At 34.7% G+C, this 23,721-nt stretch overlaps 1 protein-coding gene across 1 annotated transcript; it reads right to left on the bottom strand.

Annotated features, from left to right (window-relative positions):
* Nucleotides 1-6,200: 6,200 nt before the first annotated feature.
* Nucleotides 6,201-19,791, bottom strand: LOC138703801 (uncharacterized). The gene is made up of 5 exons (XM_069831989.1): nucleotides 19,637-19,791; nucleotides 14,014-14,068; nucleotides 11,727-11,778; nucleotides 9,911-10,060; nucleotides 6,201-6,542 (listed from the first exon to the last, which is right to left on the bottom strand). The coding sequence occupies exons 2-5, from the start codon at nucleotides 14,062-14,064 to the stop codon at nucleotides 6,349-6,351; spliced, it is 447 nt and encodes a 148-aa protein (XP_069688090.1). The 5' UTR covers nucleotides 14,065-14,068; nucleotides 19,637-19,791; the 3' UTR covers nucleotides 6,201-6,348.
* Between the last annotated feature and the right edge of the window lie 3,930 nt (nucleotides 19,792-23,721).

Here is a 23,721-nt window from a genome sequence, read left to right as displayed (position 1 = left end):
GTTAAATTAATTGTGAATTATTAAGTTTTTAATTTCCCAATTAAGTGATATTGTGAAAAATATAGCAGAACAAGTTTCTGGAGAGGTTTGTGTTGAAAATGACTGTGTAATAGAAGGTTTATTAAAAGTGCCTTTTAACCGTCGTACATACAACGAGGAAGTTGAAATTGTGAAAATGGAAAGACCAACTCCTGAGTTAAATTTGTCCATGGACGTAAAAGAAAAACAGCGTGAGTACACACGCCATTTCACTTCAACATCATATGGTAAGTGGAATTGGTTGTGTGGTAGTTCTAAACTGTCTAAACTATTTTGCTGGCCATGTTTGTTATTTAGCCGCGAAACTAATGTGTGGTCAAAAGAGGGTTTTCTAATATCAACTCCCTTCGAACGGCAGTCCTAAAACACGACAAATCAAAAGCTCATATTTGTAGTAGCATGAACTTTGCAAACTTTGGGAAGACAAGAATTGATTTACAGCTAGATAAGCAAAAAGCTCTACATATCAACCAACACAATGCTCCTGTGGAAAAAAATCGGGAGATTTTACTGCATCTTATTAACGCAGTCTGCTTTATAGGAAAACAAGAATTGGTTTTTCGGGATCACAATGAGAGTGTGGAATCAGACAATAGAGGAAATTATATTGAATATTTAAGTTCCTTAAGTGAATTTGACCATTTACTGGCCAATCATCTTGAGAGTTCAACAGTATTTCGTGGTACTTCTCCCGCAATTCATAATGACTTAATATTTGCTATAAGTGGGGTTATGATAAAGAACATAAAATCTGAAATAGAAGAAGCACCTTTTGCGGCCATTGTTGTTGATGAAACAAGTGACTGCTCTAATCAGAGTCAATTGTCCACTGTTTTAAGATACGTCGATAGTACTGCCAATGTTCAAGAACGGTTTATAGGATTCACAAATGTCGGTTCGGGCAAAACTGCTGCTGCTTGGTTTCAGCATGTGGAAGGTGTTATAGCAGAATATAATGTCGGCATTAAGTTAATTGCACAGACATACGATGGTGCTTCAGTTATGGCGGGAAATATTAATGGCTTAAAAACAAAAGTTCAAGGAAAGTATCCTCAAGCACTATTTGTCCATTGTTACAGCCATGTTCTCAATTTAGTTTTGCAACAAACTACTTCATCCATTCCAGAATGCCGCATTTTTTTTTCGAACAAACCTATCCTGCATTTTTCTCATCATCTCCTAAAAGATCAGAAAAACTCAAGAATTTATGAAAAAGAAACTCCCAAAAGTAGCACCAATTAGATGCAATTTTACATCTCGTCTTTTAAATAATTTGTAATGACTCTGAAGAAAACTGGGTTGATGATATAATTGTGCAGGCTCAAGGATATTTGTATTTTTTCACACAGTTTCAGAATATATTTCTTGAAGTCTATGCTAGAGTGTTCGCACATACAGATGTGCTCTACAATATTCTTCAGACAAAAAGTCTAGACATAGCATACTGCTTGCAAGAGGTATCAAAGTTAAAAAATACTATATTCGAGTTCAGACGTAGTGGGTTTCCGTCCATATGGAATAATATGGAAAATGAAAATTCTTCAGCCAATACAATGGAACCACCATTAAAGCGAAGAAAAGGAGATGATGAATTTAAATACAGGCAGCTGTACTACAGCATACTAGATCGTATGCACATGGAAATTACTGACAGATTTTCTGATTATGGAAAGCTTCAGTTCACACATCTTCTAGATTCTCAAAAATTTTCTGCTTATAGAGAAAACGTTCCGAATGAGGCACTAAACAAATTATTTTAGTCCTATAACAGTCACTTTGATCAAGTACGTTTGAAAAATGAATTAAGTGTAATATATTCATCAGAGATCTTTTATTTTTCGAACAAACCTATCCATGAAATATTATCTGCCATATATGAAAACCAGCTGAACCAAGTTATTCCTGAAGTCCTCAAATTGGCAACATTAATTGTGACAATACCAGCTACGTCAGCATCAGTAGAAAGAACATTTTCTGCGTTGAAGAGAATAAAATCCTACTGTAGATCAACTCATACACAAGAACGTTTATCCGGCTTGGCACTGATGTCCATTGAAAAGTCATTTCTACAGAAACTTCGCAAGCGGCCCAACTGTAATTTCAATGACGAAGTCATCAAAGTATTTTCGTCCCAATCAAGACGTCTGAAATTCATATATAAATAGGTAAGGAATTTTATTATAGGGATTTTAAAATATATTTTGTGTAATAATAGGGTCAGTGGTAGCCCAGGCCCTTAAACCAGTAGACGCCACTGCCTCAACGAGTACAATGTTGTCGTTATACTCACAAGGACAACTACATAACGACGTTAACATGCAAGCAACACGTAGGCCTATCATCTCCAATCATCGTGCATCACGTGAACCTCCACCTGTCTCTGACAAAGTAACCATATCGAAAGGTAGTCTGACCAGTTCTATGATTAGCGCTAAGTGGCAAGTGACATTCTTAAAAAGTACCCATATTGTATAATGCTGTACTTCGTGTGCAAAATGTATTGTTTCATATAAAAGCATGTCATTTATAGACTATTGATTCATTAAAGACAATGCAAACTCGAGAATGTGTGACGTAAGATCAATTTGTGGTTGATTGGTACTAGCGATAAGAACGAAAAATTGCTATTTTTTTGCTGTGGTTAGGAGGTGTGAAGGCGTTTACTGTTAAATATAGTTCACTTATGAAGTTATGGCAATATTTTCCACGCCTATTACCAGTAATTTTACGTTCTCTTGAAAAAAAAGTCTTAATTTGCGTGACAAACACGAAATATAATGTATTTTTATGCTCGACCATGCCGAAATGTAGTAATTATACACCTGGTAGCAGTCCTTCAATGCATGTCATTAAAGTACACCTATTCATTAAAGTTCAGGTTTTCGATTATTCTCGGATATGCAATCGAAAGACAACGAGGGAAACGTCACAGAGGCTGGAAATCCAATAATGTCGCAGAAGGTTATGTTCTGTTACTATAATAATTGGCGTTAATTGTAAATAATATTCAAATAAATTCAATTTGTGTCCACACCTATGGAGTAACGGTCAGCGCGTCTGGCTGCGAAACCAGGTGGCCCGGATTCGAATCCCGGTTGGAGCAAGTTACCTGGTTGAGGTTTTTTCCGGGGTTTTCCCTCAACCCAATACGAGCAAGTGCTGGGTAACTTTCGGTGCTGGACCCCGAACTCATTTCACCGGCAAAAAATAATCTAGATGTTGATACAGCGTCGTAAAATAACCCAATAAAATAAAATAAAAAAATTCAATTTGTCATCTCGTTTTTCAATTCTAAATCAATTTCCAGGTTATATCAAACTTAGTTCATGTTATTCTCTACATTACATCAAGGTCAATGACATTATTGTTCCTCGGAAAAAATCAATACTTTCGCGTCTACGCACATCTCACAATTTAGAAGGTCAGTTCCGCTCCTCACTTCGATAACCATAACATGAATACTTATGAATAATTTCAAGTTAGAAATATGGTGTAACATAAAAAGTCGTATGAAACTTGCCTATAATGGTAATTAAGACGCTCGTATGAAAATTATGAAAGTCGCTTTCGCTCGTTTCATAAACAAACATACTTGCGTCTTAATTATTGCCATTATAGGCTCGTTGCATAATGTACTATTATATTTCCTTTATTTTGAAAACAAGTCCCTCCTTTGGAATCTTCTGTTATGGAAACTTCTAATTTGGAAAACTAGCTGACTCCGTCCACTACAGGAACACCAATCAATCCGTGGTAAGAATAAACTTGAGTATATAGTATATACTGGACTTTTTTTAGTATATACTTTTGTTAGTAAGAATACAAATATTTGAGTACCTACTCATTTTTGATTACATACTCATAACATGGAAGCATAGTACAATATACTCAAGTGTCCATGTTGTACAGAATATATACTCATGCTTGATAAGAATAAAAGCTAGTATATTCTCATATTTATAAGTTCGTTCTCATGTTATTCTGAGTATGGTTTGTAGCAGGCTCAATTCTGAATATTTGTTGATTTGTGTTCAGTTTAAAGTTAAATAAAAGAAAAATGGCAGAATTTATGAACGGTGTAGTACCTCATGTAAAAATATAGAAAAAAACGTGAAATTCAGAAGCCTTTAACGCTTCACAAAAGTGAATGTGAGAAAGGTTAAACACGTATTTGTTATTCATAAAAAAATAACCTATAAAAATATGAATGGCTATCAAATTATAAGGTTAGATTGTATTGTTAAATATTATAATTAACAATTATTACAGTTTATTTTGTAAAATTTGAATTGCAAAATGCAATTACTTGTAACTTTAAATTATATATAACTCTCTATAATAAAAAATATAATTAGCATAACTGGAATTCTAGAAATGGATTGTAATCTCTATCCAACATCCCGTAATGACGATTTCCCAGTACTATTTTCTGGTTTCCTGTTTATTAACGTCACTTATCTGATTCACTCTCTCTTTCATGTTTATTTACTTATTTATTTGTTTATTTAATTTATTTAACTGTCTTTTCACAAACCTTACATAACAAAACTGTTCCATCGGATTAAAACATATGGGCATCAAATTCACTAACGTAAGCATGCAGTTTACTTTTCAATGGTTTACTGAATTTAGGCATTCTAGCTAACCGATCTTATACCTTCTGTCACCCGACAATAACTGAATGTTCCTCCTACAATAATAAACACGTGTAGCACAAAATTGTAACAGTAAGATTTGAAAATATGAAAGCAAACAATTGAAAATGCTACGTGACAACTTCTATGAGAACGAGCTTAATATTTAAAATTATAAAGCTGATTGTTGGTATCGTGAAGACATGACAATATTATATTTGTAACTGTGGATTGTCGATCATTATTCATATTACACCAATAGTATTAAAGCACGATTATTAGCAGGTTAAGAACCGAAATAAATTACTTTTACTTACTATTGTTAGTAAAGTTAGTCATTGTTTCAAATATTTAAATTTCATACACATTACATTACAATTAAATAGAAAATTGCAAATAAACAAGAAATATTGCTTTAAAATGACAAAAAAAGGCATTTATTAGTAAGGAACACCTTAAAAAGGCAAAATAAAAATTGGGTCTATCACTTTGATTTACTCCAAATCACATTTATATCTATGCAAATAATGATTTACTTCCACCCAGTAAAAAAGGCATTTTGCCAAACATCCGTGCTCTAGTGATGATGATGATGATGATGATGATGATGATGATGATGATGATGATGATGATGATGATGGCGACAACTACTACAGATACTTCCGAAATTCCAGATCCAGGGCACTTTTTTGTTTAGATATACACCACTGGTCGCCAAGTGTGTAGACCCATTATTTTTATGCTCGACCATGCCGAAATGTAGTAATTATACACCTGGTAGCAGTCCTTTAATGCATGTCATTAAAGTACACCTACTCATTAAAGTACAGGTCTTCAGCCAATAACAAGTCAACTTTGTACCGTTATATCGATTATTCTCGGATATGCAATCGACAGACAATTAGCGAAAAGTCACGGAGGCTGGAAATCCACTACTGTCGCAGAAGGTTATGTTCTGTTACTATAATAATTAGCGTTAATTGTAAATAATATTCAAATAAATTCAATTTGTCATCACGTTTTTCAATTCTAAATCAATTTCCAGGTTATATCAGACTAATGTTCATTCTTATTCTGTGCCAAGGTCAATGACATTCGGCCTCGGAAAAAATCAATACTTTCGCGTCTGCGCACATTTCACAATTCAGGTCAGTTCGCACATAACCATAAAAAGACCTAATTTTCAATACTTTCAAGTTATAAATATGGTCGAGCATAAAAAGTCGTATGAAACTTCCCTATAATGGTAATTAAGACGCTCGTATGAAAATTATGAAACTCGCTTGCGCTCGTTTCATAAACAATCATACTTGCGTCTTAATTATTGTCACTATAGGCTCGTTGCATAATGTACTATTAATTTACAATTTGCTACCTTATTATAGGCCTATTTCATACGTATTTCCCAGGGATAAATTGAAATAGGCCTATACAGTCGATATTCAATGTGAACAAAACGTTCCAATAATTTATGAGAAATCGCTGTAAACACAAATACACACAGAAAGATTTAAAATTCAAAACCACTTTTTTTCAGTTTTAATGTCCTTAAAAATGTTTATTTCAGTAAAATACCTCAAATAACACCAAAACATTATCTTTTACATTACATAATTAGAAAGTACCTTAACAAACAATCTGACCAACTCATTTCTGGTAAATATTTTACTGCAGTTCATTGGCTTCCAGTTTTGCTGGACTGCTTTACCAATTCTCTTAAATCTGCAGCTGTTTTGAAATATGCATCTATTACGGGTCCTGCTCCTTGTATGATCGATTGCATGTCACTTACGAGGCGCCTATTACCTTCTCCGTAAGTCTCAAGCCTGTCGGCCATCCACAATTTGCATTCGTCGGTTGACGTACCATCTGCAACATCAGTACAGCAATTTTATGGTTGATAGATTTCATATAAGGTGTGAGATATACTTTTATAGGTAAAACATGACATTTTAATTCTTTTAATACTACACTTCTGTCCTTCCTTTGATGAGGATGACTGAAACGAAAGCCGAAACTAGTCAACTGGGTAATATACCACTTAGTTCTTCATATTAGAGTAAAGAGGGGTAATTTCAATAACGGGAAAATATGGATAATACTAAGATTTTGGCAGAATTAAGACAAAACGGCTGACGCCATGTTTAAAAGTGATAGGTAGTGAAAAGAAGGTGATCTTTGTGAACTTTCTCGCTATAAATCATATCCTTCAAGCTGAACTAGATAGTATTTTCTGTTGAAAGTTGTGTGGCAAAATTCCTATCCATTGGCAGTTTATAATATTTTATGCTCGACCATGCCGAAATGTAGTAATTATACACCTGGTAGCAGTCCTTTAATGCATGTCATTAAAGTACACCTACTCATTAAAGTACAGGTGTTCAGCTAATGAAAAGTCAGCTTTGTACCGTTATAAAACCGCAAGTATCGATTATTCTCGGATACGCAATCGAAAGAGAATTAGCAAAAAGGCACGGAGGCTGGAAATCCAATACTGTCGCAGAAGGTTATGTTCTGTTACTATAATAATTAGCGTTAATTGTAAATAATATTCAAATAAATTCGATTTGTCATCTCGTTTTTCAATGTCGAATTCAATAATCAAGATTATATCAAGTTTAACGGGATTACATCAAGGTCAATGACATTATTGTTCCTCGGAAAAAATCAATACTTTCCCGTCTGCGCACATCTCACAATTCACGACCTAGAACAAGGTCACTTCCGATCTTGTCAGATACAAATAAAATGTATACATCTGAATAATTTCAAGTTAGAAATATGATCGAGCATAAAAAGTCGTATGAAACTTGCCTATAATGGTAATTAAGACGCTCGTATGAAAATTATGAAACTCGCTTGCGCTCGTTTCATAAACATACTCGTGTCTTAATTACTACCATTATAGGCTCGTTGCATAATGTACACTTCTGTCCTTCCTATGATGAGGATGACTGAAACGAAAGCCGAAACTAGTCAACTGGGCAATATACCACTTAGTTTTTCATATTAGAGTAAAGAGGGGTAATTTTAATAACGGGAAAATATTGATAATGCTAAGGTTTTGGCAGCATTAAGATAAAACGCCTGACGTCATGGTGAAAAGTGATAGGTTGTAAAAAGAAGGTGATCTTTGTGAACCTTCTCTCTATAAATCAGATCCTTCAAGCTGAACTGGAAATCTACAGACATTTTTTCCTGTTGGAAGTTGTGTAGCACAATCTATATCCATTGGTAGCTTACAATATTGTGACAGCGACGTGAGATTCGAACTCACGACCCGCGTCCCGCAAGAAAGCAGATCGCGCGGGGACGGCGGGCGGCGGAGAGAAGTAAGGGGGAAGGGCCTACGCGGCGAGAGAGTGAAGAGGGAGTTTGCGCGCGCATCTTCTGCTTGCCTAGAGAGGCCGAGAAATCCGTCGAAGTGGAAGACTCGCGAATTCGAACTTTCGAGGCTACGTCGCTGTGGTTATAAATTACGGTCGCGAAGGAACGACAGCAGTTTTCAGTTGATTAGTCAGCCAGTCAGTGAGCAAGCCAGAGCAAGCAAGCCAGACTTGTGTGCCGGAGTTCGACTCGAGTGTGCATCCGCATCTGCGTCAGCATCCAAAGGCCTGAGTTCGAGTGCAGTGGACCGCAGTTGGAGGGACCTGAGTTCGAGTACAGTGAACTGTCTCTGAAGGTCTGTGGTTCGAGATACTGTGAACTCGAGTGACTGAGATAGAAGAACTGTGAACTGAGAACTGATAGTTCTGATTTGTAAATAGTGTTTTGTAAATATTAGTTAAGATTAACAGTTCATTGTTGTTCGTACTAGTCCGAGTAAATTGTCATTGTCATCAGTGGAGTGCTATAACGAATACTGTGTTGAGTGAAAATCCAATTGTTGACGAGAGCGTTTAAGGCGAATTGTAGAAAGGAATTATTGTTGGAAGAATAAATCCTATTGATGAGTGAAAATAAATTCACAATATTTTACTACACGGTCTTAAGCTTTCATAAGTTCTCTGATAACGTGGTACACTTGTTTTAACCTGTAAGCATTTCATGGATGTCTTAGCAGTTGGTAGCCCTAGTTGTGACACATTCTAATATATGAGCTTCCACTATGATCAAGTTCTGTTTTATCTACGAACGGGGAAATTTGAATAGTCTTTCACGAGACAATTTTAATAACGTATTTACAACAATATTAGTAATATGATTATGTCTCGTGACGAGAATATTGTATGAAATGGAAATATAAAAATTGGAAATTTATCTTTTGAAGAGGTGGAAAAGTTCAAATATCTGGGAGCAACAGTAACAAATATAAATGATACTCGGGAGGAAATTAACTACAGAATAAATATGGGAAATGCCTGTTATTATTCGGTTGAGAAGCTTTTATCATCCAGTCTGTTGTCAAAAAATCTGAAAGTTAGAATTTATAAAACAGTTATATTACCGGTTGTTCTGTATGGTTGTGAAACTTGGACTCTCACTTTGGGAGAGGAACATAGGTTAAGGGTGTTTGAGAATAAGGTGCTTAGGAAAATATTTGGGGCTAAGAGGGATGAAGTTACAGGAGAATGCAGAAAGTTACACAACACAGAACTGCACGCGTTGTATGCTTCACCTGACATAATTAGGAACATTAAATCCAGACGTTTGAGATGGGCAGGGCATGTAGCACGTATGGGCGAATCCAGAAATGCATATAATGTGTTAGTTGGGAGGCCGGAGGAAAAAAACCTTTGGGGAGGCCGAGACGTAGATGGGAAGGTAATATTAAAATGGATTGGAGAGAGGTGAGATATGATGGTAGAGACTGGATTAATCTTGCTCAGGATAGGGACCAATGGCGGGCTTATGTGAGGGCGGCAATGAACCTCCGGGTTTCTTAAAAGCCAGTAAGTAAGTAATTTATTCATATTGCCTCACAATATATTCAAATTACCCCACATTTTAAAAATCCTTTACAACTTTGCGGATAAACAGGATAGCTCAATGTCAATTCAGTTACAATTATTGTATTTTCATTTTATAAAATTTCTATTGTTTCCTTAAACATGCAAGTACAAAAGTTCATATTAATATTAGCAATAACATGGGTGTATTCCAAGAAAAATGTTAAAATATCTCAAATTAAATTCATATTACCTCTCTCTACTCTAACACTGAAAAATTATGTTATAATTAACTATAGTCTTAAGTGGTACAAAGTGTTTAAAGTTAGTAATCAAGAGAGTACCCACCTTTCATCTTCGTGCATCCTTCATTCACTTGCGATTTCAACAAAGTCACGTCCGTAACAGAGTCGTTTATAGATTTTATCAACTGTTGAGCCCATGGAATGAAAGGCTCAATGTAAGCCGGCAGACTACACAGCTCTTCTGTTGTGTTAGCTATCAAAATGGCAGAATTTTGTCATTTAATTCTTTACCTATTTAGTCACACCTAACTGAACTTGTTATTCATATTCAATGAAGTAATATATGACCTGGAACTGTTCCCTTGTTAGTGTATTGCAAGACATTTGTCGTTAAATTATATGTGATTCGCGACCTGTTCGCCCACCAACAGATTTTGCTAGGTAGGACCGGTCTGCATAGGAATGCCTTGTACAGGGACATAATTTTATTTTTACTTCAATTTTTATTGTACCTGAGTTTTTTAATGTACTTCATTCCCACCCCTTCTACAAATGAAGTTCAACCGTCCTCCACACAGATCCAAGACCGCATATACAGTCATAGTAGCCTTACGGTCATAGTAAACAGTACGTTCCAGAAATATGTTCACGTTTTCCAGTGACGAAAGAGCTTTCAATATTGAATCATTCTCGCACAGGTACTGTCGTCCATTTGCCTAAGTCTTAACCCGGTTTCCTCCCACCAGCATTTATTCGCCAGCTAGTAGCTGGGCTGTCTTAGCTCTTTTCTGAGAACATTAATTTCTGTTAGGAATTGGACGTCTACGCGTCTACGTAATATTGTTTAAAATAACTTAAATAAAAGGGCCTCGTTAAGTAATTACCTTCACGTGAGTTCCTCTCATTTCTACGACCCTACGACATAACCACTTGGACGGACAGTATATAGTATGTCTCAGTAATTTTATCTTTTCGGATCGGGCAGAGGTGAAGATTGTATTTACAGTACGTAAGGTACTCTTTTATAGAGTAGGTACAGAATTATTTCAACATGAGATATTGTACGAAGAATGAAACTGGGATTAGGTACAATAGTCTATAATATGCACATTAGAACTGAAGCCTGTATCGAAATGAACGCCCACCATTTAAAAAATGTGTTTAAATATCCATATTATGATTATTTTTCAATTTCACTTCATTCTCTATATTGTACGCTAATGTGCTGTAGACAGTATAATATACACTGCATAATGAATACGTCCACATGGACAGCTCAGTTCGTGAGTAAAAACACTCATTTAATACTGTACTGTATTTTGATTAAACAAAAAAATAATGAAAATGATCAAACTCAAAAGCGCAATATTTCCTAGTTTACGTAAAGGGATGAACTACTTTTCTTCCCTCCTATACCTAGTAAAGTGATTTGTTTGTATATTACGCCAGTATCATAGAAATCCAGTCGTGGAACGGGGTAGCAAACGGCGTTGATCCAGAGGTATAGGCAAGTTAATATTAAAAATGTTAGTAAAAATAAAATGATGTCCCTGTATTTTTACGTGCAAAATATGGAAACAGATTAAGAAACGTAATTTTTTTATTGAAAAAATGGAATAGTAATTATGAGGAAATCGAAATTCTTCATCAGTATAGAGATGTAACGAATTAATGGTTATTGCCTGCAGAGAATAAGAATACACAGAAAGAAGAAGACAAAGAGGGAATCTAGCACAGTTCCTTATAAAAGTTTTTGTAATAATTAATTACTGTTCCGTGCACAGAACATATCTTTAAATTATAAAGTCATTATAATTTTATGACTGAAAGAAAAATCAGTGACGAAGATGCTATAATGGTAAAGTTAACTAAAACCTAAGAGTGTAAATTATAGAGTTACATATGCCATAAATAAATACCTGAAAGAGTGTCCGATTGCGAACCGTCAGCAGATTCAGCAATGTTTATAACCTGACAGAAAAGTAAATTATGCATTACATATCCTAATCAGATAAAGTAGAGAAAGCATTTCAAGTATATAAAACATCAGCTATACAGGTTGGGTAAAAAGTCGCTTTCCCCAATATTCTTAGGTTTCACACTTTTACACATATACAGATGTCATAACTTAAACGAATAGCTGATGTAATATTTTATTTATTTATTTATTTATTTATTTATTTATTTATTTATTTATTTATTTATTTATTTATTTAGGCTACTTGTTTACTTGTTTGTTTATTTGTTTATTTTTTTATTTATGCTCGACCATGCCGAAATGTAGTAATTATACACCTGGTAGCAGCCCTTTAATGGACCTCATTAAAGTACACCTATTCATTAAAGTTCAGGTGTTCCACCAATCAGAAAACACCATTGTAGCAATATGAAAGCGCAAGTATTGATTATTCTCGGACATGCAATCGAAAGACAACTAGCGAAACGTCACGGAGGCTGGAAATCCAATACTATCGCAGAAGGTTATGTTCTGTTACTATAATAATTAGCGTTAATTGTAAATAATATTCAAATAAATTCAATTTGTCATCTCGTTTTTCAATGTCTAAATCAATTTCAAGGTTATATTAAGATTAATGTTTATTTTACTCTCTAGATTATATCAAGGTCAATGACATCTGTTTCTCGGAAAAAATCAATACTTTCGCGTCTGCGCACATCTCGCAATTTACGAGATATTGCACAAGGTCAGTATTTTATTTATTTATTTATTTATTTATTTATTTATTTATTTATTCTCGACCATGCCGAAATGTAGTAATTATACACCTGGTAGCAGCCCTTTAATGGACCTCATTAAAGTACACCTATTCATTAAAGTTCAGGTGTTCCACCAATCAGAAAACACCATTGTAGCAATATGAAAGCCAAGTATCGATTATTCTCGGATATGCAATCGAGAGACAACTAGCGAAACGTCACGGAGGCTGGAAATCCAATACTGTCGAAGAAGGTTATGTTCTGTTACTATAATAAATAGCGTTAATTGTAAATAATATTCAAATAAATTAAATTTGTCATCTCGTTTTTCAATGTCTAAATCAATTTCAAGGTTTTATCAAGAATAATGTTTATTTTACCCTCTAGATTATATCTGTTTCTCGGAAAAAATCAATACTTTCGCGTCTGCGCACATCTCACAATTTACGAGATATTGCACAAGGTCAGTTCCGCTCCCCAGTCAGGTAAGAATAACATGAATACTTATGAATAATTTCAAGTTAGAAATATGATCGAGCATAAAAAGTCGTCTGAAACTTGCCTATAATGGCAATTAAGACGCTCATATGAAAATTATGGAACTCGCTTGCGCTGGTTTCATAAACATACTCGCGTCTTAATTACTACTATTATTATAGGCTCGTTGCATAATGTACTATTACTTAATCTGACAGGATTAAGGCCATAAGGCCTTCTCTTCCATCCTACCAGATAGTACACATAAATACAAAAAATAAATACACTGATAATAAATAGTGAGTTGACAACAATGTTCATGCGTCAACTGTTTTTCCGATGTCATGTCATGTCTTTTTCTTTTTTTTTTACGTGTAGCGAGGAAGAAATGCAGAATCTGAGAGTTAATTTCCAGAAAAAAAAATAAAATTTAATATGGCAACAGGATGGCGCACCACTTCATTTTGGTGTAGGAGTGAGGAACTTCTTGAACCAGCAATGCGACCTGACGTCATGTAATTTTTCGCTGTGGGGTATCCTGAAAAATTATGTTTTCGCTCAGAAACCGCAGGATCTGCATCAGTTGCGACAGATGATCGAACAATCATTCGTGAAAATCGATGAAAATCGTGAGTTATGTTCTGCCATCCGTAAATCAGTGTCTAAGCGTTGTGAATTGTGTATCGGAAAATAGGATCTCCATTTTGAACAAAATGTGTAAAGGGATGTGTAGTCAAATGTAAATTGAATGTAATTAAATGTAAGGAAGTGTTTGGGGAAAGCAACTTTTAACTCACCCTGTATTATTTACTTAATTTTCAGATTAATTCAATATTACTTCACATATTTCTGAAAATTTTTCCTTGAGACATAAAGTGAATTACATTGACACATTTTAAAAATTCAGTGAATAAATGAATCAGAATTTGTCAAGTTCTCTTGGTAGCCAAAATATAATACTTTAACATGTTATAGACACATCACTAAATATTTTATCTTCATAATACTTACTTGTATAAACACGCAGCCAAGAAATCCGACGAAAACAGACTTTGCCAGCATGATTCTGAAAACAAATTGAGACTAATAGTATCCTTCGAATTAGCCTAAACGAATCCTAGGTCTCATCTCGCCAAATACCATCTCGCTATCATCAAATCCAACGATGTTAAATAACCTAGTAGTTGATACAGAGTCGTTAAATAACCAAGTAAAAGAATAATATGCCTAAAGTGAACTTGAGTCACATCTCAAATATTACATTAAATGTAATGTACCGTTGAGCAACATGGAATGACTTTGTCGTTAAAGTTCTTTCAGGATATTTCAACCTCGCCTTAATTGTCCTTATTTAACAATATCGATTTAGAGAGAGCTAGAGAAAGCAGAGCAAGAATGTAGGATCAGTGTAACATAACATACCATTTTAATTTATTAACCTAATTTATTCCTAGTGAATAGAGATTCTGTCATGAGAGAATGACAGGTTGAAAAAAGAAACATGCAACTTAATTAAATTACTGGTACAGTGTTTATTAAACGCAGTCACGTTTTTATAATAGCCCACAAAGAAAATTAGCTACAAGTAAAAACTAAATAAACTAAATTCATTGATGCAGAAGTATAACTCAGCAATTTTTATAAACAAAAAGAAAGTGAAAAGGTTTAGGACAATAAAATATTAGGGACAAAAATAATTATAAAAGAAAGAATTATGCAACAGGTAAACCAATATACTTAGCAAATTTAGACACTAATATGTCTTGCATACACTCACAAGATGTTGAAAATACGAGTAAATTGATATAATATGAAGAAACAATGAAAGGACCCTCACAAATAAAAAAAACAATAGTAAAACTTTATAAAATTATTGCAGTTCCACTAACACCTATACATTTTAACGTAGCTCCTGAATATGTCATTGACAAAGTCCAGGAAAACAGAGAGGGTTTGGAATTGAACGGGTTACATCAGCTTCTTGTCTATGCGGATGACGTGAATATGTTAGGAGAAAATTCACAACCTATTGGGGTAAACACGGGAATTTTACTTGAAGCAAGTAAAGCGATAGGATTGGAACTAAATCCCGAAAAGACAAAGTATATGATGATGTCTCGTGACCAGAACGTAGTACGAAATGTAAATATAAAAATTTGAAATTTAACCACTGAAGAGGAGGGAAAATTCAATTATCCTGGAGCAACAGTAACAAATATAAATGACACTCGGGAGGAAATTAAACGTACAATAAATATGGGAAATGCCTGTTATTATTCGGTTGAGAAGCTTTTGTCATCCAGTCTGCTGTCAAAAAATATGAAAGTTAGAATTTATAAAACAGTTATATTATAGGTTGTACTGTATGGTTGTGAAACCTGGACTTTCACTTTCAGAGAGGAACAGAGGTTAAGGATATTCGAGAATAAGGTGCTTAGAAAAATATTTGGGCTAAGAAGGATGAAGTAACAGCAGAATGGAGAAAGTTACAAAACGCAGAACTGCACGCATTGTATTCATACGTCTGAGATGGGCAGGGCATGTAGCACGTATGCATATAATGCATATAAAGTGTTAGTTGGGAGACCTGGGGGAAAAAGACCTTTGGGGAGGCCGAGACGTAGATGGTAGGATAATATTGCAATGGATTTGAGGAAGGTGGATATGATGGTTACGACTGGATTAATCGTGCTCAGGATAGGACCGATGGCGAGCTTATGTGAGGACGGCAATGAACTTCCTGGTTCTCTAAAAGCCAGTAAGTAAGTAATTTAAACAACTAAATGGAAAGTGTAACTAATAATGTAAAAAATCAATAATTACAATTATAAATTACTGGACGAAAGTTGTAATCCGCACATCTAGCAACATGTTAATAATAAATTTGACTAGATAAAAAAATACTCTTGAGGACCAAGGTTCTTCCGTATTAATCCAATGTTATCTTATCTTCACTACCTATGTCATCGCAAAACTAAGAAAATAACCTCGACTTTAATTATAAAAGAGATCAGATAGCCAGTTGTTCCTTCCGGGCAATGACCTTCTACTCAAAGTAGGTTGGCTCCATTGATCTCCCATGGTGAATCAATCCATGAAAGATGTTTTCTAGGTTTTTCGGTAACTTATTTGGCTATAAATACAATGAATTAGATAATACTAGATATTCGTAACATGATGGCTTTTTATTTCACTCTCTATGCATTGTTCATTACACCATTTCTCACTCTTCACATAGCTTTCTCTTCTGTGTTCGGTGTACGATTAGTTTCGTACACATGTGTTTATGCCATGCACGGTGTCCATCTTTCCCCAACTGAGTTCACAAAGTCGTCTCACCATCTGCGATGCAGACGCCCTCTTCTCCTCTTCCCCATTCGGTTGTCCCACAATGTTGATGCGTATGCCCATCCACCTGGTGCATCGGTGTTATGTGCCATTGATTTTCTCTAGATAAATGAAAACCACTAGTAGTAAAATTACTGTAGAATATATGAAGAAATCCTTTCCTGTGAAAACTTTCCTATCTACACAAGAGGGGAAAGTATTTTTTTGAAGTTCTTAACTTGTACCTAGCTGATTACGACCAGACAGCGGATTTTCGGTCCCTACTGTATTATATAATTAATTAAATTTATAATAATAATAATAATAATAATAATAATAATAATAATAATAATAATGGCTTTATTTAACCTGGCAGAGTTAAGGCCGTAAGGCCTTCTCTTACACTCAATCAGGATTAAAATATGCTTACATAGTTGAACATAAAACTGGATCGGAATTGATAATTACATACTGATACAATTTAGGTACATAATGAGATCAAGCCAAATAAGTTACCGAAAAACCTAGAAAACATCTTTCATGGACTGATTCACCATGGGAGATCAATGGAGCCAACTCGAATGGGATTTCATTGACTATTACATGATTATGTATGTATGTATGTACAGAGGTGTGAAAATTATTAGAATAATCCTAATTTTAAAGGTTTTTTAATAGTTCCTTCACAGATATTCATTGAATTGATGTATATTGGTATATAATATTACTATACTGATGTAGGATATATTTACTACTAACAATGCCGGAAAGCATTGTTGTACATTGGTATTTTTCTTATTTTACAATTGTTATGGGAATTCAGAAATTATTATATTATGTTGGCGGAATTGGAAACATCAAAAATTAATTAAGAAATGCTTTACACAAATTGTTCTTTGCGTTTGCATTGTTGTGAAGGTTCAAATGAACGTATACATCTGTTTTGTGCATATAATTTTTTATGTTTCCAATTCCGCCAACATAATATAATAATTTCTGAATTCCCATAACAATTGTAAAATAAGAAAAATACCAATGTACAACAATGCTTTCCGGCATTGTTAGTAGTAAATATATCCTACATCAGTATAGTAATATATACCAATATTCATCAATTCAATGAATATTTGTGAAGGAACTATTAAAAAACCTTTAAAATTAAGATTATTCTAATAATTTTCACACCTCTGTATGTATGTATGTATGTATGTATGTATGTATGTATGTATGTATGTATGTATGTGTGTATGTATGTATGTATGTATTTACACTGCAAGTGGGCAAGCACCCGGTGGCAGTGGTATACACAATATAAGCAATACACAATAAAATTACAATACACAATACAATTATACAATACACAATACAATTATATACACAATACAATAAGAATATACAATACAGTTTAACACAATAATTACAATTAATAATAAAACATAAAATAAACTAATTTCACAATATAACCTACATATGCGTAGGCCCTACATAAGTTTCAATAGTCTTTCACTTTACTCTCATCTCACTCCCTGCAGTGGCACTATGACGCATTTCACTGACACTTTAGCACACATTTCACTGACACTATAGAACACATTTCATTGACGCTATAAATTATCACTGATCGGAACTATTCACTGCACTGTAAAACCATAACATCACTGACTCACCTCGCTTCACTGATACAACTGTTCAAATAAGACACATAATTACACCCTTATGCATACTTATAAACAGAACTACATTTAAACTAAACATTTCTAGTCTAAGGCCCTCTTACACGCTATTTTTAAATAATTTACAATTCAAACCAAGGGAGTAACTCGTCAGGCTAAATAAATACATATCACCTTAAAAAATTAAATGTTAAATGTCACCTTAATTTTAATTTTCACTTTATACACAACTTTTTAAGTTCTTCTGGAATCTCCTTAAGGAAGGACAGCCCTCAAAGACCGCTGCAGGTAGGTCATTCCAATCATTTATAGTTCTATTTAAAAATGAGAATTTACCTACATCCGTTTTCTGTTTCCTACATTTGATTTTAAAACCATGATCGTTCCCACCATAGAACGTTGGCTTTTCTAACCGAGCCGTTATGTCTACCCATGTTTTCTGACCTAGATGTGCTCTATACAATGATGTTATTGTAGTTTTCCTACGTCTGTTTTCCAAAGTTTCCCATTTAAGTTCTTTTATCGTATCGTTTCCATCTTCTCTTTTACCTTTAACAAATTTAGCTGCCCTATACTGGATTCTTTCTAAGCAATTTACCTGATATATTCTATAGGGATCCCAACATATAGTTCCGTGTTCCATTAGAAGAAAGTAATAGAGGTTATAAGAAATAAAGTAATGTAATACAATAAAATATTAATTGACTTACTAAATGCTGAACTGTCTAATATATTATTGTACCATCTCAACATTACAAATATTCCACTAGATGGCTGTAGTCGGTTATAATGAGCTGTTTTCTTGTTATCAGTTGTGCCAACTATACAATCTTCATTGAACTCTACAGACGATTACTAGTCAAGAATACTTTGTTGATTCAGTTTCATTTTTATTAAAACAGTTGCATTTCACTTCAATTATCAGTATATTATATTAAACAATCTCTCATACATACACAAGATAAATGATAGAAAAATTTTAATCTAGGATGATGAAATAAACATGAATCATTTTAAAAGGTACAATTATTGGGTGAAACGAGCGTTGAACGACTTCAGCCGATTTTGGAATAGACACAAAAAATCACACTCAATCGCTTTCACCTTCATGTTGACGATATAATAAAAGCCTAAACTAACCTAATCTAACCTAAGTGCGTCGGTGCCTATTCCAAAATCGGCGGAAGTGGCTCAACGCTCGTTTCACCCAATTATTGAAAGTACAATGTTGGCAAATAAAGAAACAAATGTTAGGGAAGTGACAGAAACAAAAAAAATGCTAGGGAGGTGATAAAAATTATAGGGTAAGCAACCATAATTGGTTGAAACACATTGTTCCGTACCGTTTTATTGGTCAAAAGTAATATGACATAGTGAAAGTGTAATAGTCAATGGAAAACTTTCAATCTACACCTCTTATAGTCAACACATCGTTGCTTTCTTCCTAAATTATGTAATTTCCAATGATGATGCAATATTCCTTAAGAAATTTAAAGACTGCCTTAAAATGTAAAACTCATTGCCGTAAAATTAGCATCAAAAGCTTAAATACATTACCAACACTAAAACTGTTGTGACTTATAAGTGTAATAGTATTAGTATTTGTAGAGTATGCAGCTTCAAGCGATACTTACACTTAGGTGATTGCCAGTAATGAGTTCTGTTGTTCATACCGCAACAAATTCGGCTTTTATGTCTTACTTCCAGGTTTACTGACGTAAAACATTACTAACATGTAATGCTATTCTATCAGCTGTGGGTATTCCTGGACAGTATCTGTACCGAGTTAGAATAACTATCACATTTGTAAAATACCTCCACCTACAAATTAACTGTATTGCGTTTGTTCGTAGTTCTTTCAAGGCATATTATTATCTTTTCAGATATGTTTATCTTTAAGAAGAACCTTCAAAGTGTAGTTTCAATTCGATAATTTTTAAAATTACCAACCTCTGTCACTATCACTGTCCTTAAGTTTTTTTCCAACTCCTGCTGTACATAATCCAAACCAAACACGCAAAAAATTATACAGTCTTAACACTCAATGAACTATCCAAACTAAACGCACAAAAATATACTACTGGGTTCAAAAATTTCCCGGAATTTTACTACCATTTTTCGTATTAATATATAACAAGGGATATTATACATTTGTTTTGTTGGTAACATTCATGATGTCATTTCCTTAAAGTTTGTTGATAATGGCGATTGTTGGTTTTGAGTTGTAGGCAATTGTTTATCATAGTGTTTTGTTTGTTCGTCGCATTTTGTAATTATGTCCACAGAGCAACGTACAAACATCAAGTTCTGTGTTTGGTTACACAAAACTCCTGCAGAGACATTAAGATTGTTGGAAGAAGCATATGGCGAAGCAGCAATGAAAAAAAACTCAAGTGTATGCCTGGCAGAAACGCTTTTCTTGTGGCCGCGATAGCATCAAAGATGACGTAAGCAGCGGCCGACCAACAACTGCAACAAATGAAGCAATCGCTCAGCGTGTGCGTAATGTTGTGAGGGACGACCGACGTAAAACCATAAAAGAGATAGCAGCAGAGGTCGGAATGTACACAATGTTCTTCACAAGCATCTCAACATGCATTACGTGTCTCAGAAGTTAGTTGCGAAAATGTCGGTAGAACAGAAAGAAACAAGAATGACTCTTGCTGGGGACATGATCAGTATGGCTGATGAAGATGGTGATTTCTTAAACAAAATTATTGCTGGTGATGAAACTTGGTGCTACTTGTACGACCCAGTCCCCAAACGACAGTCATCTGAGTGGAAATCGAAAACATCTCCTCGGAAGCAAAAATTTCCTAGGGACACTTCCAAAGGCAAAGTTATGTTGGAAGTTTTCTTCGACTCTCAGGGTCTCATGCACCATGAGTTCATTCCAGAAGGTCGTACTGTAACGAAAGAATTGTACGTAGAAATCCTCCGTCGCCTCCGGGACGCAGTGAGAAGGAAACGTCCAGAAAAGTGGATAGAAAACAACTGGTTCCTTATGCATGAAAATGCACCTGCTCATCGCGCAATTATTGTAAAGAATTTTCTTGCCAGGCACAACATAACTGCTTTGGATCACCCACCATACTCTCCTGATCTCTCACCACCTGATTACTTCCTGTCTCCCCGTCTGAAAAGTCATCTGAAAGGACGGAGATTCAATGCTGAAGAGGTTATCGCAAACGCGACCAGAGCACTAAGACGGGTTTCACAAAATGGCTTCCAGGCCTGCTTTCAGGAACTCTACACGCGTTGGCAAAGGTGTGTTGTTGAGGAAGGTAACTATTTTGAAGGGAATGCTGTAGAATAGTGTTTAAGGTACGTTGTTTCTATGATACTAGCAAATTCCGGGAACTTTTTGAACCTAGTATGTATACAAATTGAACACATGCACACAAAAAACTATACCAACGAAACACAAAAATTGTGCCAACTAAATACACAAACTACCCGAACTAAACACACAAATAAACTATCTAAATACTTACTTACTACTTACTTACTGTTTTAAGGAACCCGCAGGTTCATTGCCGCCCTCACATAAGCCCGCCATTGGTCCCTATCCTGAGCAAGATTAATCCAGCCTCCACCATCATATCCCACCTCCCTCAAATCCATTTTAATATTATCTTCCCATCTACGTCTCGGCCTCCCTAAAGGTCTATTTCCCTCCGGCCTCCCAACTAACACTCTATATGCATTTCTGGATTCGCCCATACGTGCTACATGCCCTGCCCATCTCAAACGTCTGGATTTAATGTTCCTAATTATGTCAGGTGAAGAATACAAAGCGTGCAGTTCTGCGTTGTGTAACTTTCTCCATTCTCCTGTAACTTCATCCCGCTTAGCCCCAAATATTTTCCTAAGAACCTTATTCTCAAATACCCTTAATCTCTCTTCCTCTCTCAAAGTGAGAGTCCAAGTTTCACAGCCATACAGAACAACCGGTAATATAACTGCTTTATAAATTCTAACTTTCAGATTTTTTGACAGCAGACTGGATGACAAAAGCTTCTCAACCGAATAATAACAGGCATTTCCCATATTTATTCTGTGTTTAATTTCCTCCCGAGTGTCATTTATATTTGTTATAGTTTCTCCAAGATATTTGAATTTTTCCACCTCTTCGAAGGATAAATCTCCAATTTTTATATTTCCATTTCGTACAATATTCTGGTCACGAGACATAATCATACACTTAGTCTTTTCGAGACTTACTTCCAAGCCTATCGTTTTACTTGCTTCAAGTAGAATTTCCGCGTCTTCCCTAACAGGCATGGCACGAAAACTTCTCAAAATGTGTACTTATCTCAAGATCTCGAAACAGATTATTTTATCAACAGTAATCTCGCTAGAGGTTTTGATTTATCTAGAGAAAATCAAAACTGGAGTGGTATTTAACTGACTATTACACGATTCGAAGAAAGTATATAAAGATTAGAAGTAACGAAGTACTCCAATGCAATAAAATATTAATTGACTTACGAAAATACAACTGTCTTCAAATGCATTACTGTACCATCTCAACATTACAAATATTACGCTAGATGCATGCTAGATGGCAGTAGTGTGTTGTGATTATCTGATGTTATCAGGTATGCCAACTATGGAATCTTCATTGAACTCTGTAGACGGTTGCTAGTCAAGAAGTCTTTGTTGATTCAAATTCATTTTTATTAAAACAGTTGCATTCCACTTCAATTATCCGGATCCCAGTAATGAACGTCACTCTACAGATGATTTTCAATAAATCTTAGTATTAGACGATCTCTGATACGTGACTATCCATAATATCATATAGCAGAAGCTATAACATAAGCTAAATAATATAAACAAGTGTTAGAAAAGATTTAATTAGGGATGATGAAATAAACAAGAAAAGTTTTAATTAACGATGATGACGTAAAAAATAAACATGAATAATTTTAAAAGAAACAATTATTGAAAGTACAATTTTCAAATTTGAATGTTGTGGTTGGTGGTTGGTTTATTAGACGTGTGCTTAAAAGAAGTGGACCTCGTTGATGTACATGGTTTATTCCATAACTTATTCAGGATTTCCGAATGGTGCTCTTCATTTATTTGTAAATAGTATATCAGGGAAGATGCATATGTATGGTCAGTCATCTTTATTAATTCTTGTTCTCGAATGCCAATTCGAGTCATATTTGAAACTGCTGTGCATCGACTGGAGTGGTTTGTAATTTTCTGTTATTTTATTTTTCTTTTTTGACGTCCAGACCAGCGCAGTTTGAAATGTTGGCAAACAAAGAAACAAATGCTAGGGACGCGATAAAATTAAACAAATGCTAAGGACGAGATAAAATTTAACAAATGCTAGGGACGCGATAAAATTAAACAAATGCTAGGGACGCGATAAAATTAAACAAATGCTAAGGACGCGATAAAATTAAACAAATGCTAGGGACGCTATAAGATTGTGCGATAAGCGGCCATGATTGGTTAAAATACGTCCTTTCGTACCGTTTTATTGGTCAAAAGTAGTATGACGTAGTAAAAGTGTAATAGTCAATTAATGCTTCTTCATTCTTTACGGAATTGGAAACTGTAAAAGGTTATAATGTGGAGTAAACATAACCCACACAATAGTAACGATGACTGTTGTGTTTCCGATTATGTTTATGTAACGTTGTGTACATTAATGAAGAATAATACATAGTTTGGTTCAAGGAATATAAATGTACAAATTCAA

The sequence above is a fragment of the Periplaneta americana genome, chromosome 7 (genome assembly GCF_040183065.1).
Source record: "Periplaneta americana isolate PAMFEO1 chromosome 7, P.americana_PAMFEO1_priV1, whole genome shotgun sequence".
In the NCBI taxonomy this organism is placed as follows: domain Eukaryota; kingdom Metazoa; phylum Arthropoda; class Insecta; order Blattodea; family Blattidae; genus Periplaneta; species Periplaneta americana.
This window is presented reverse-complemented; position numbering and strand designations above follow the sequence as displayed.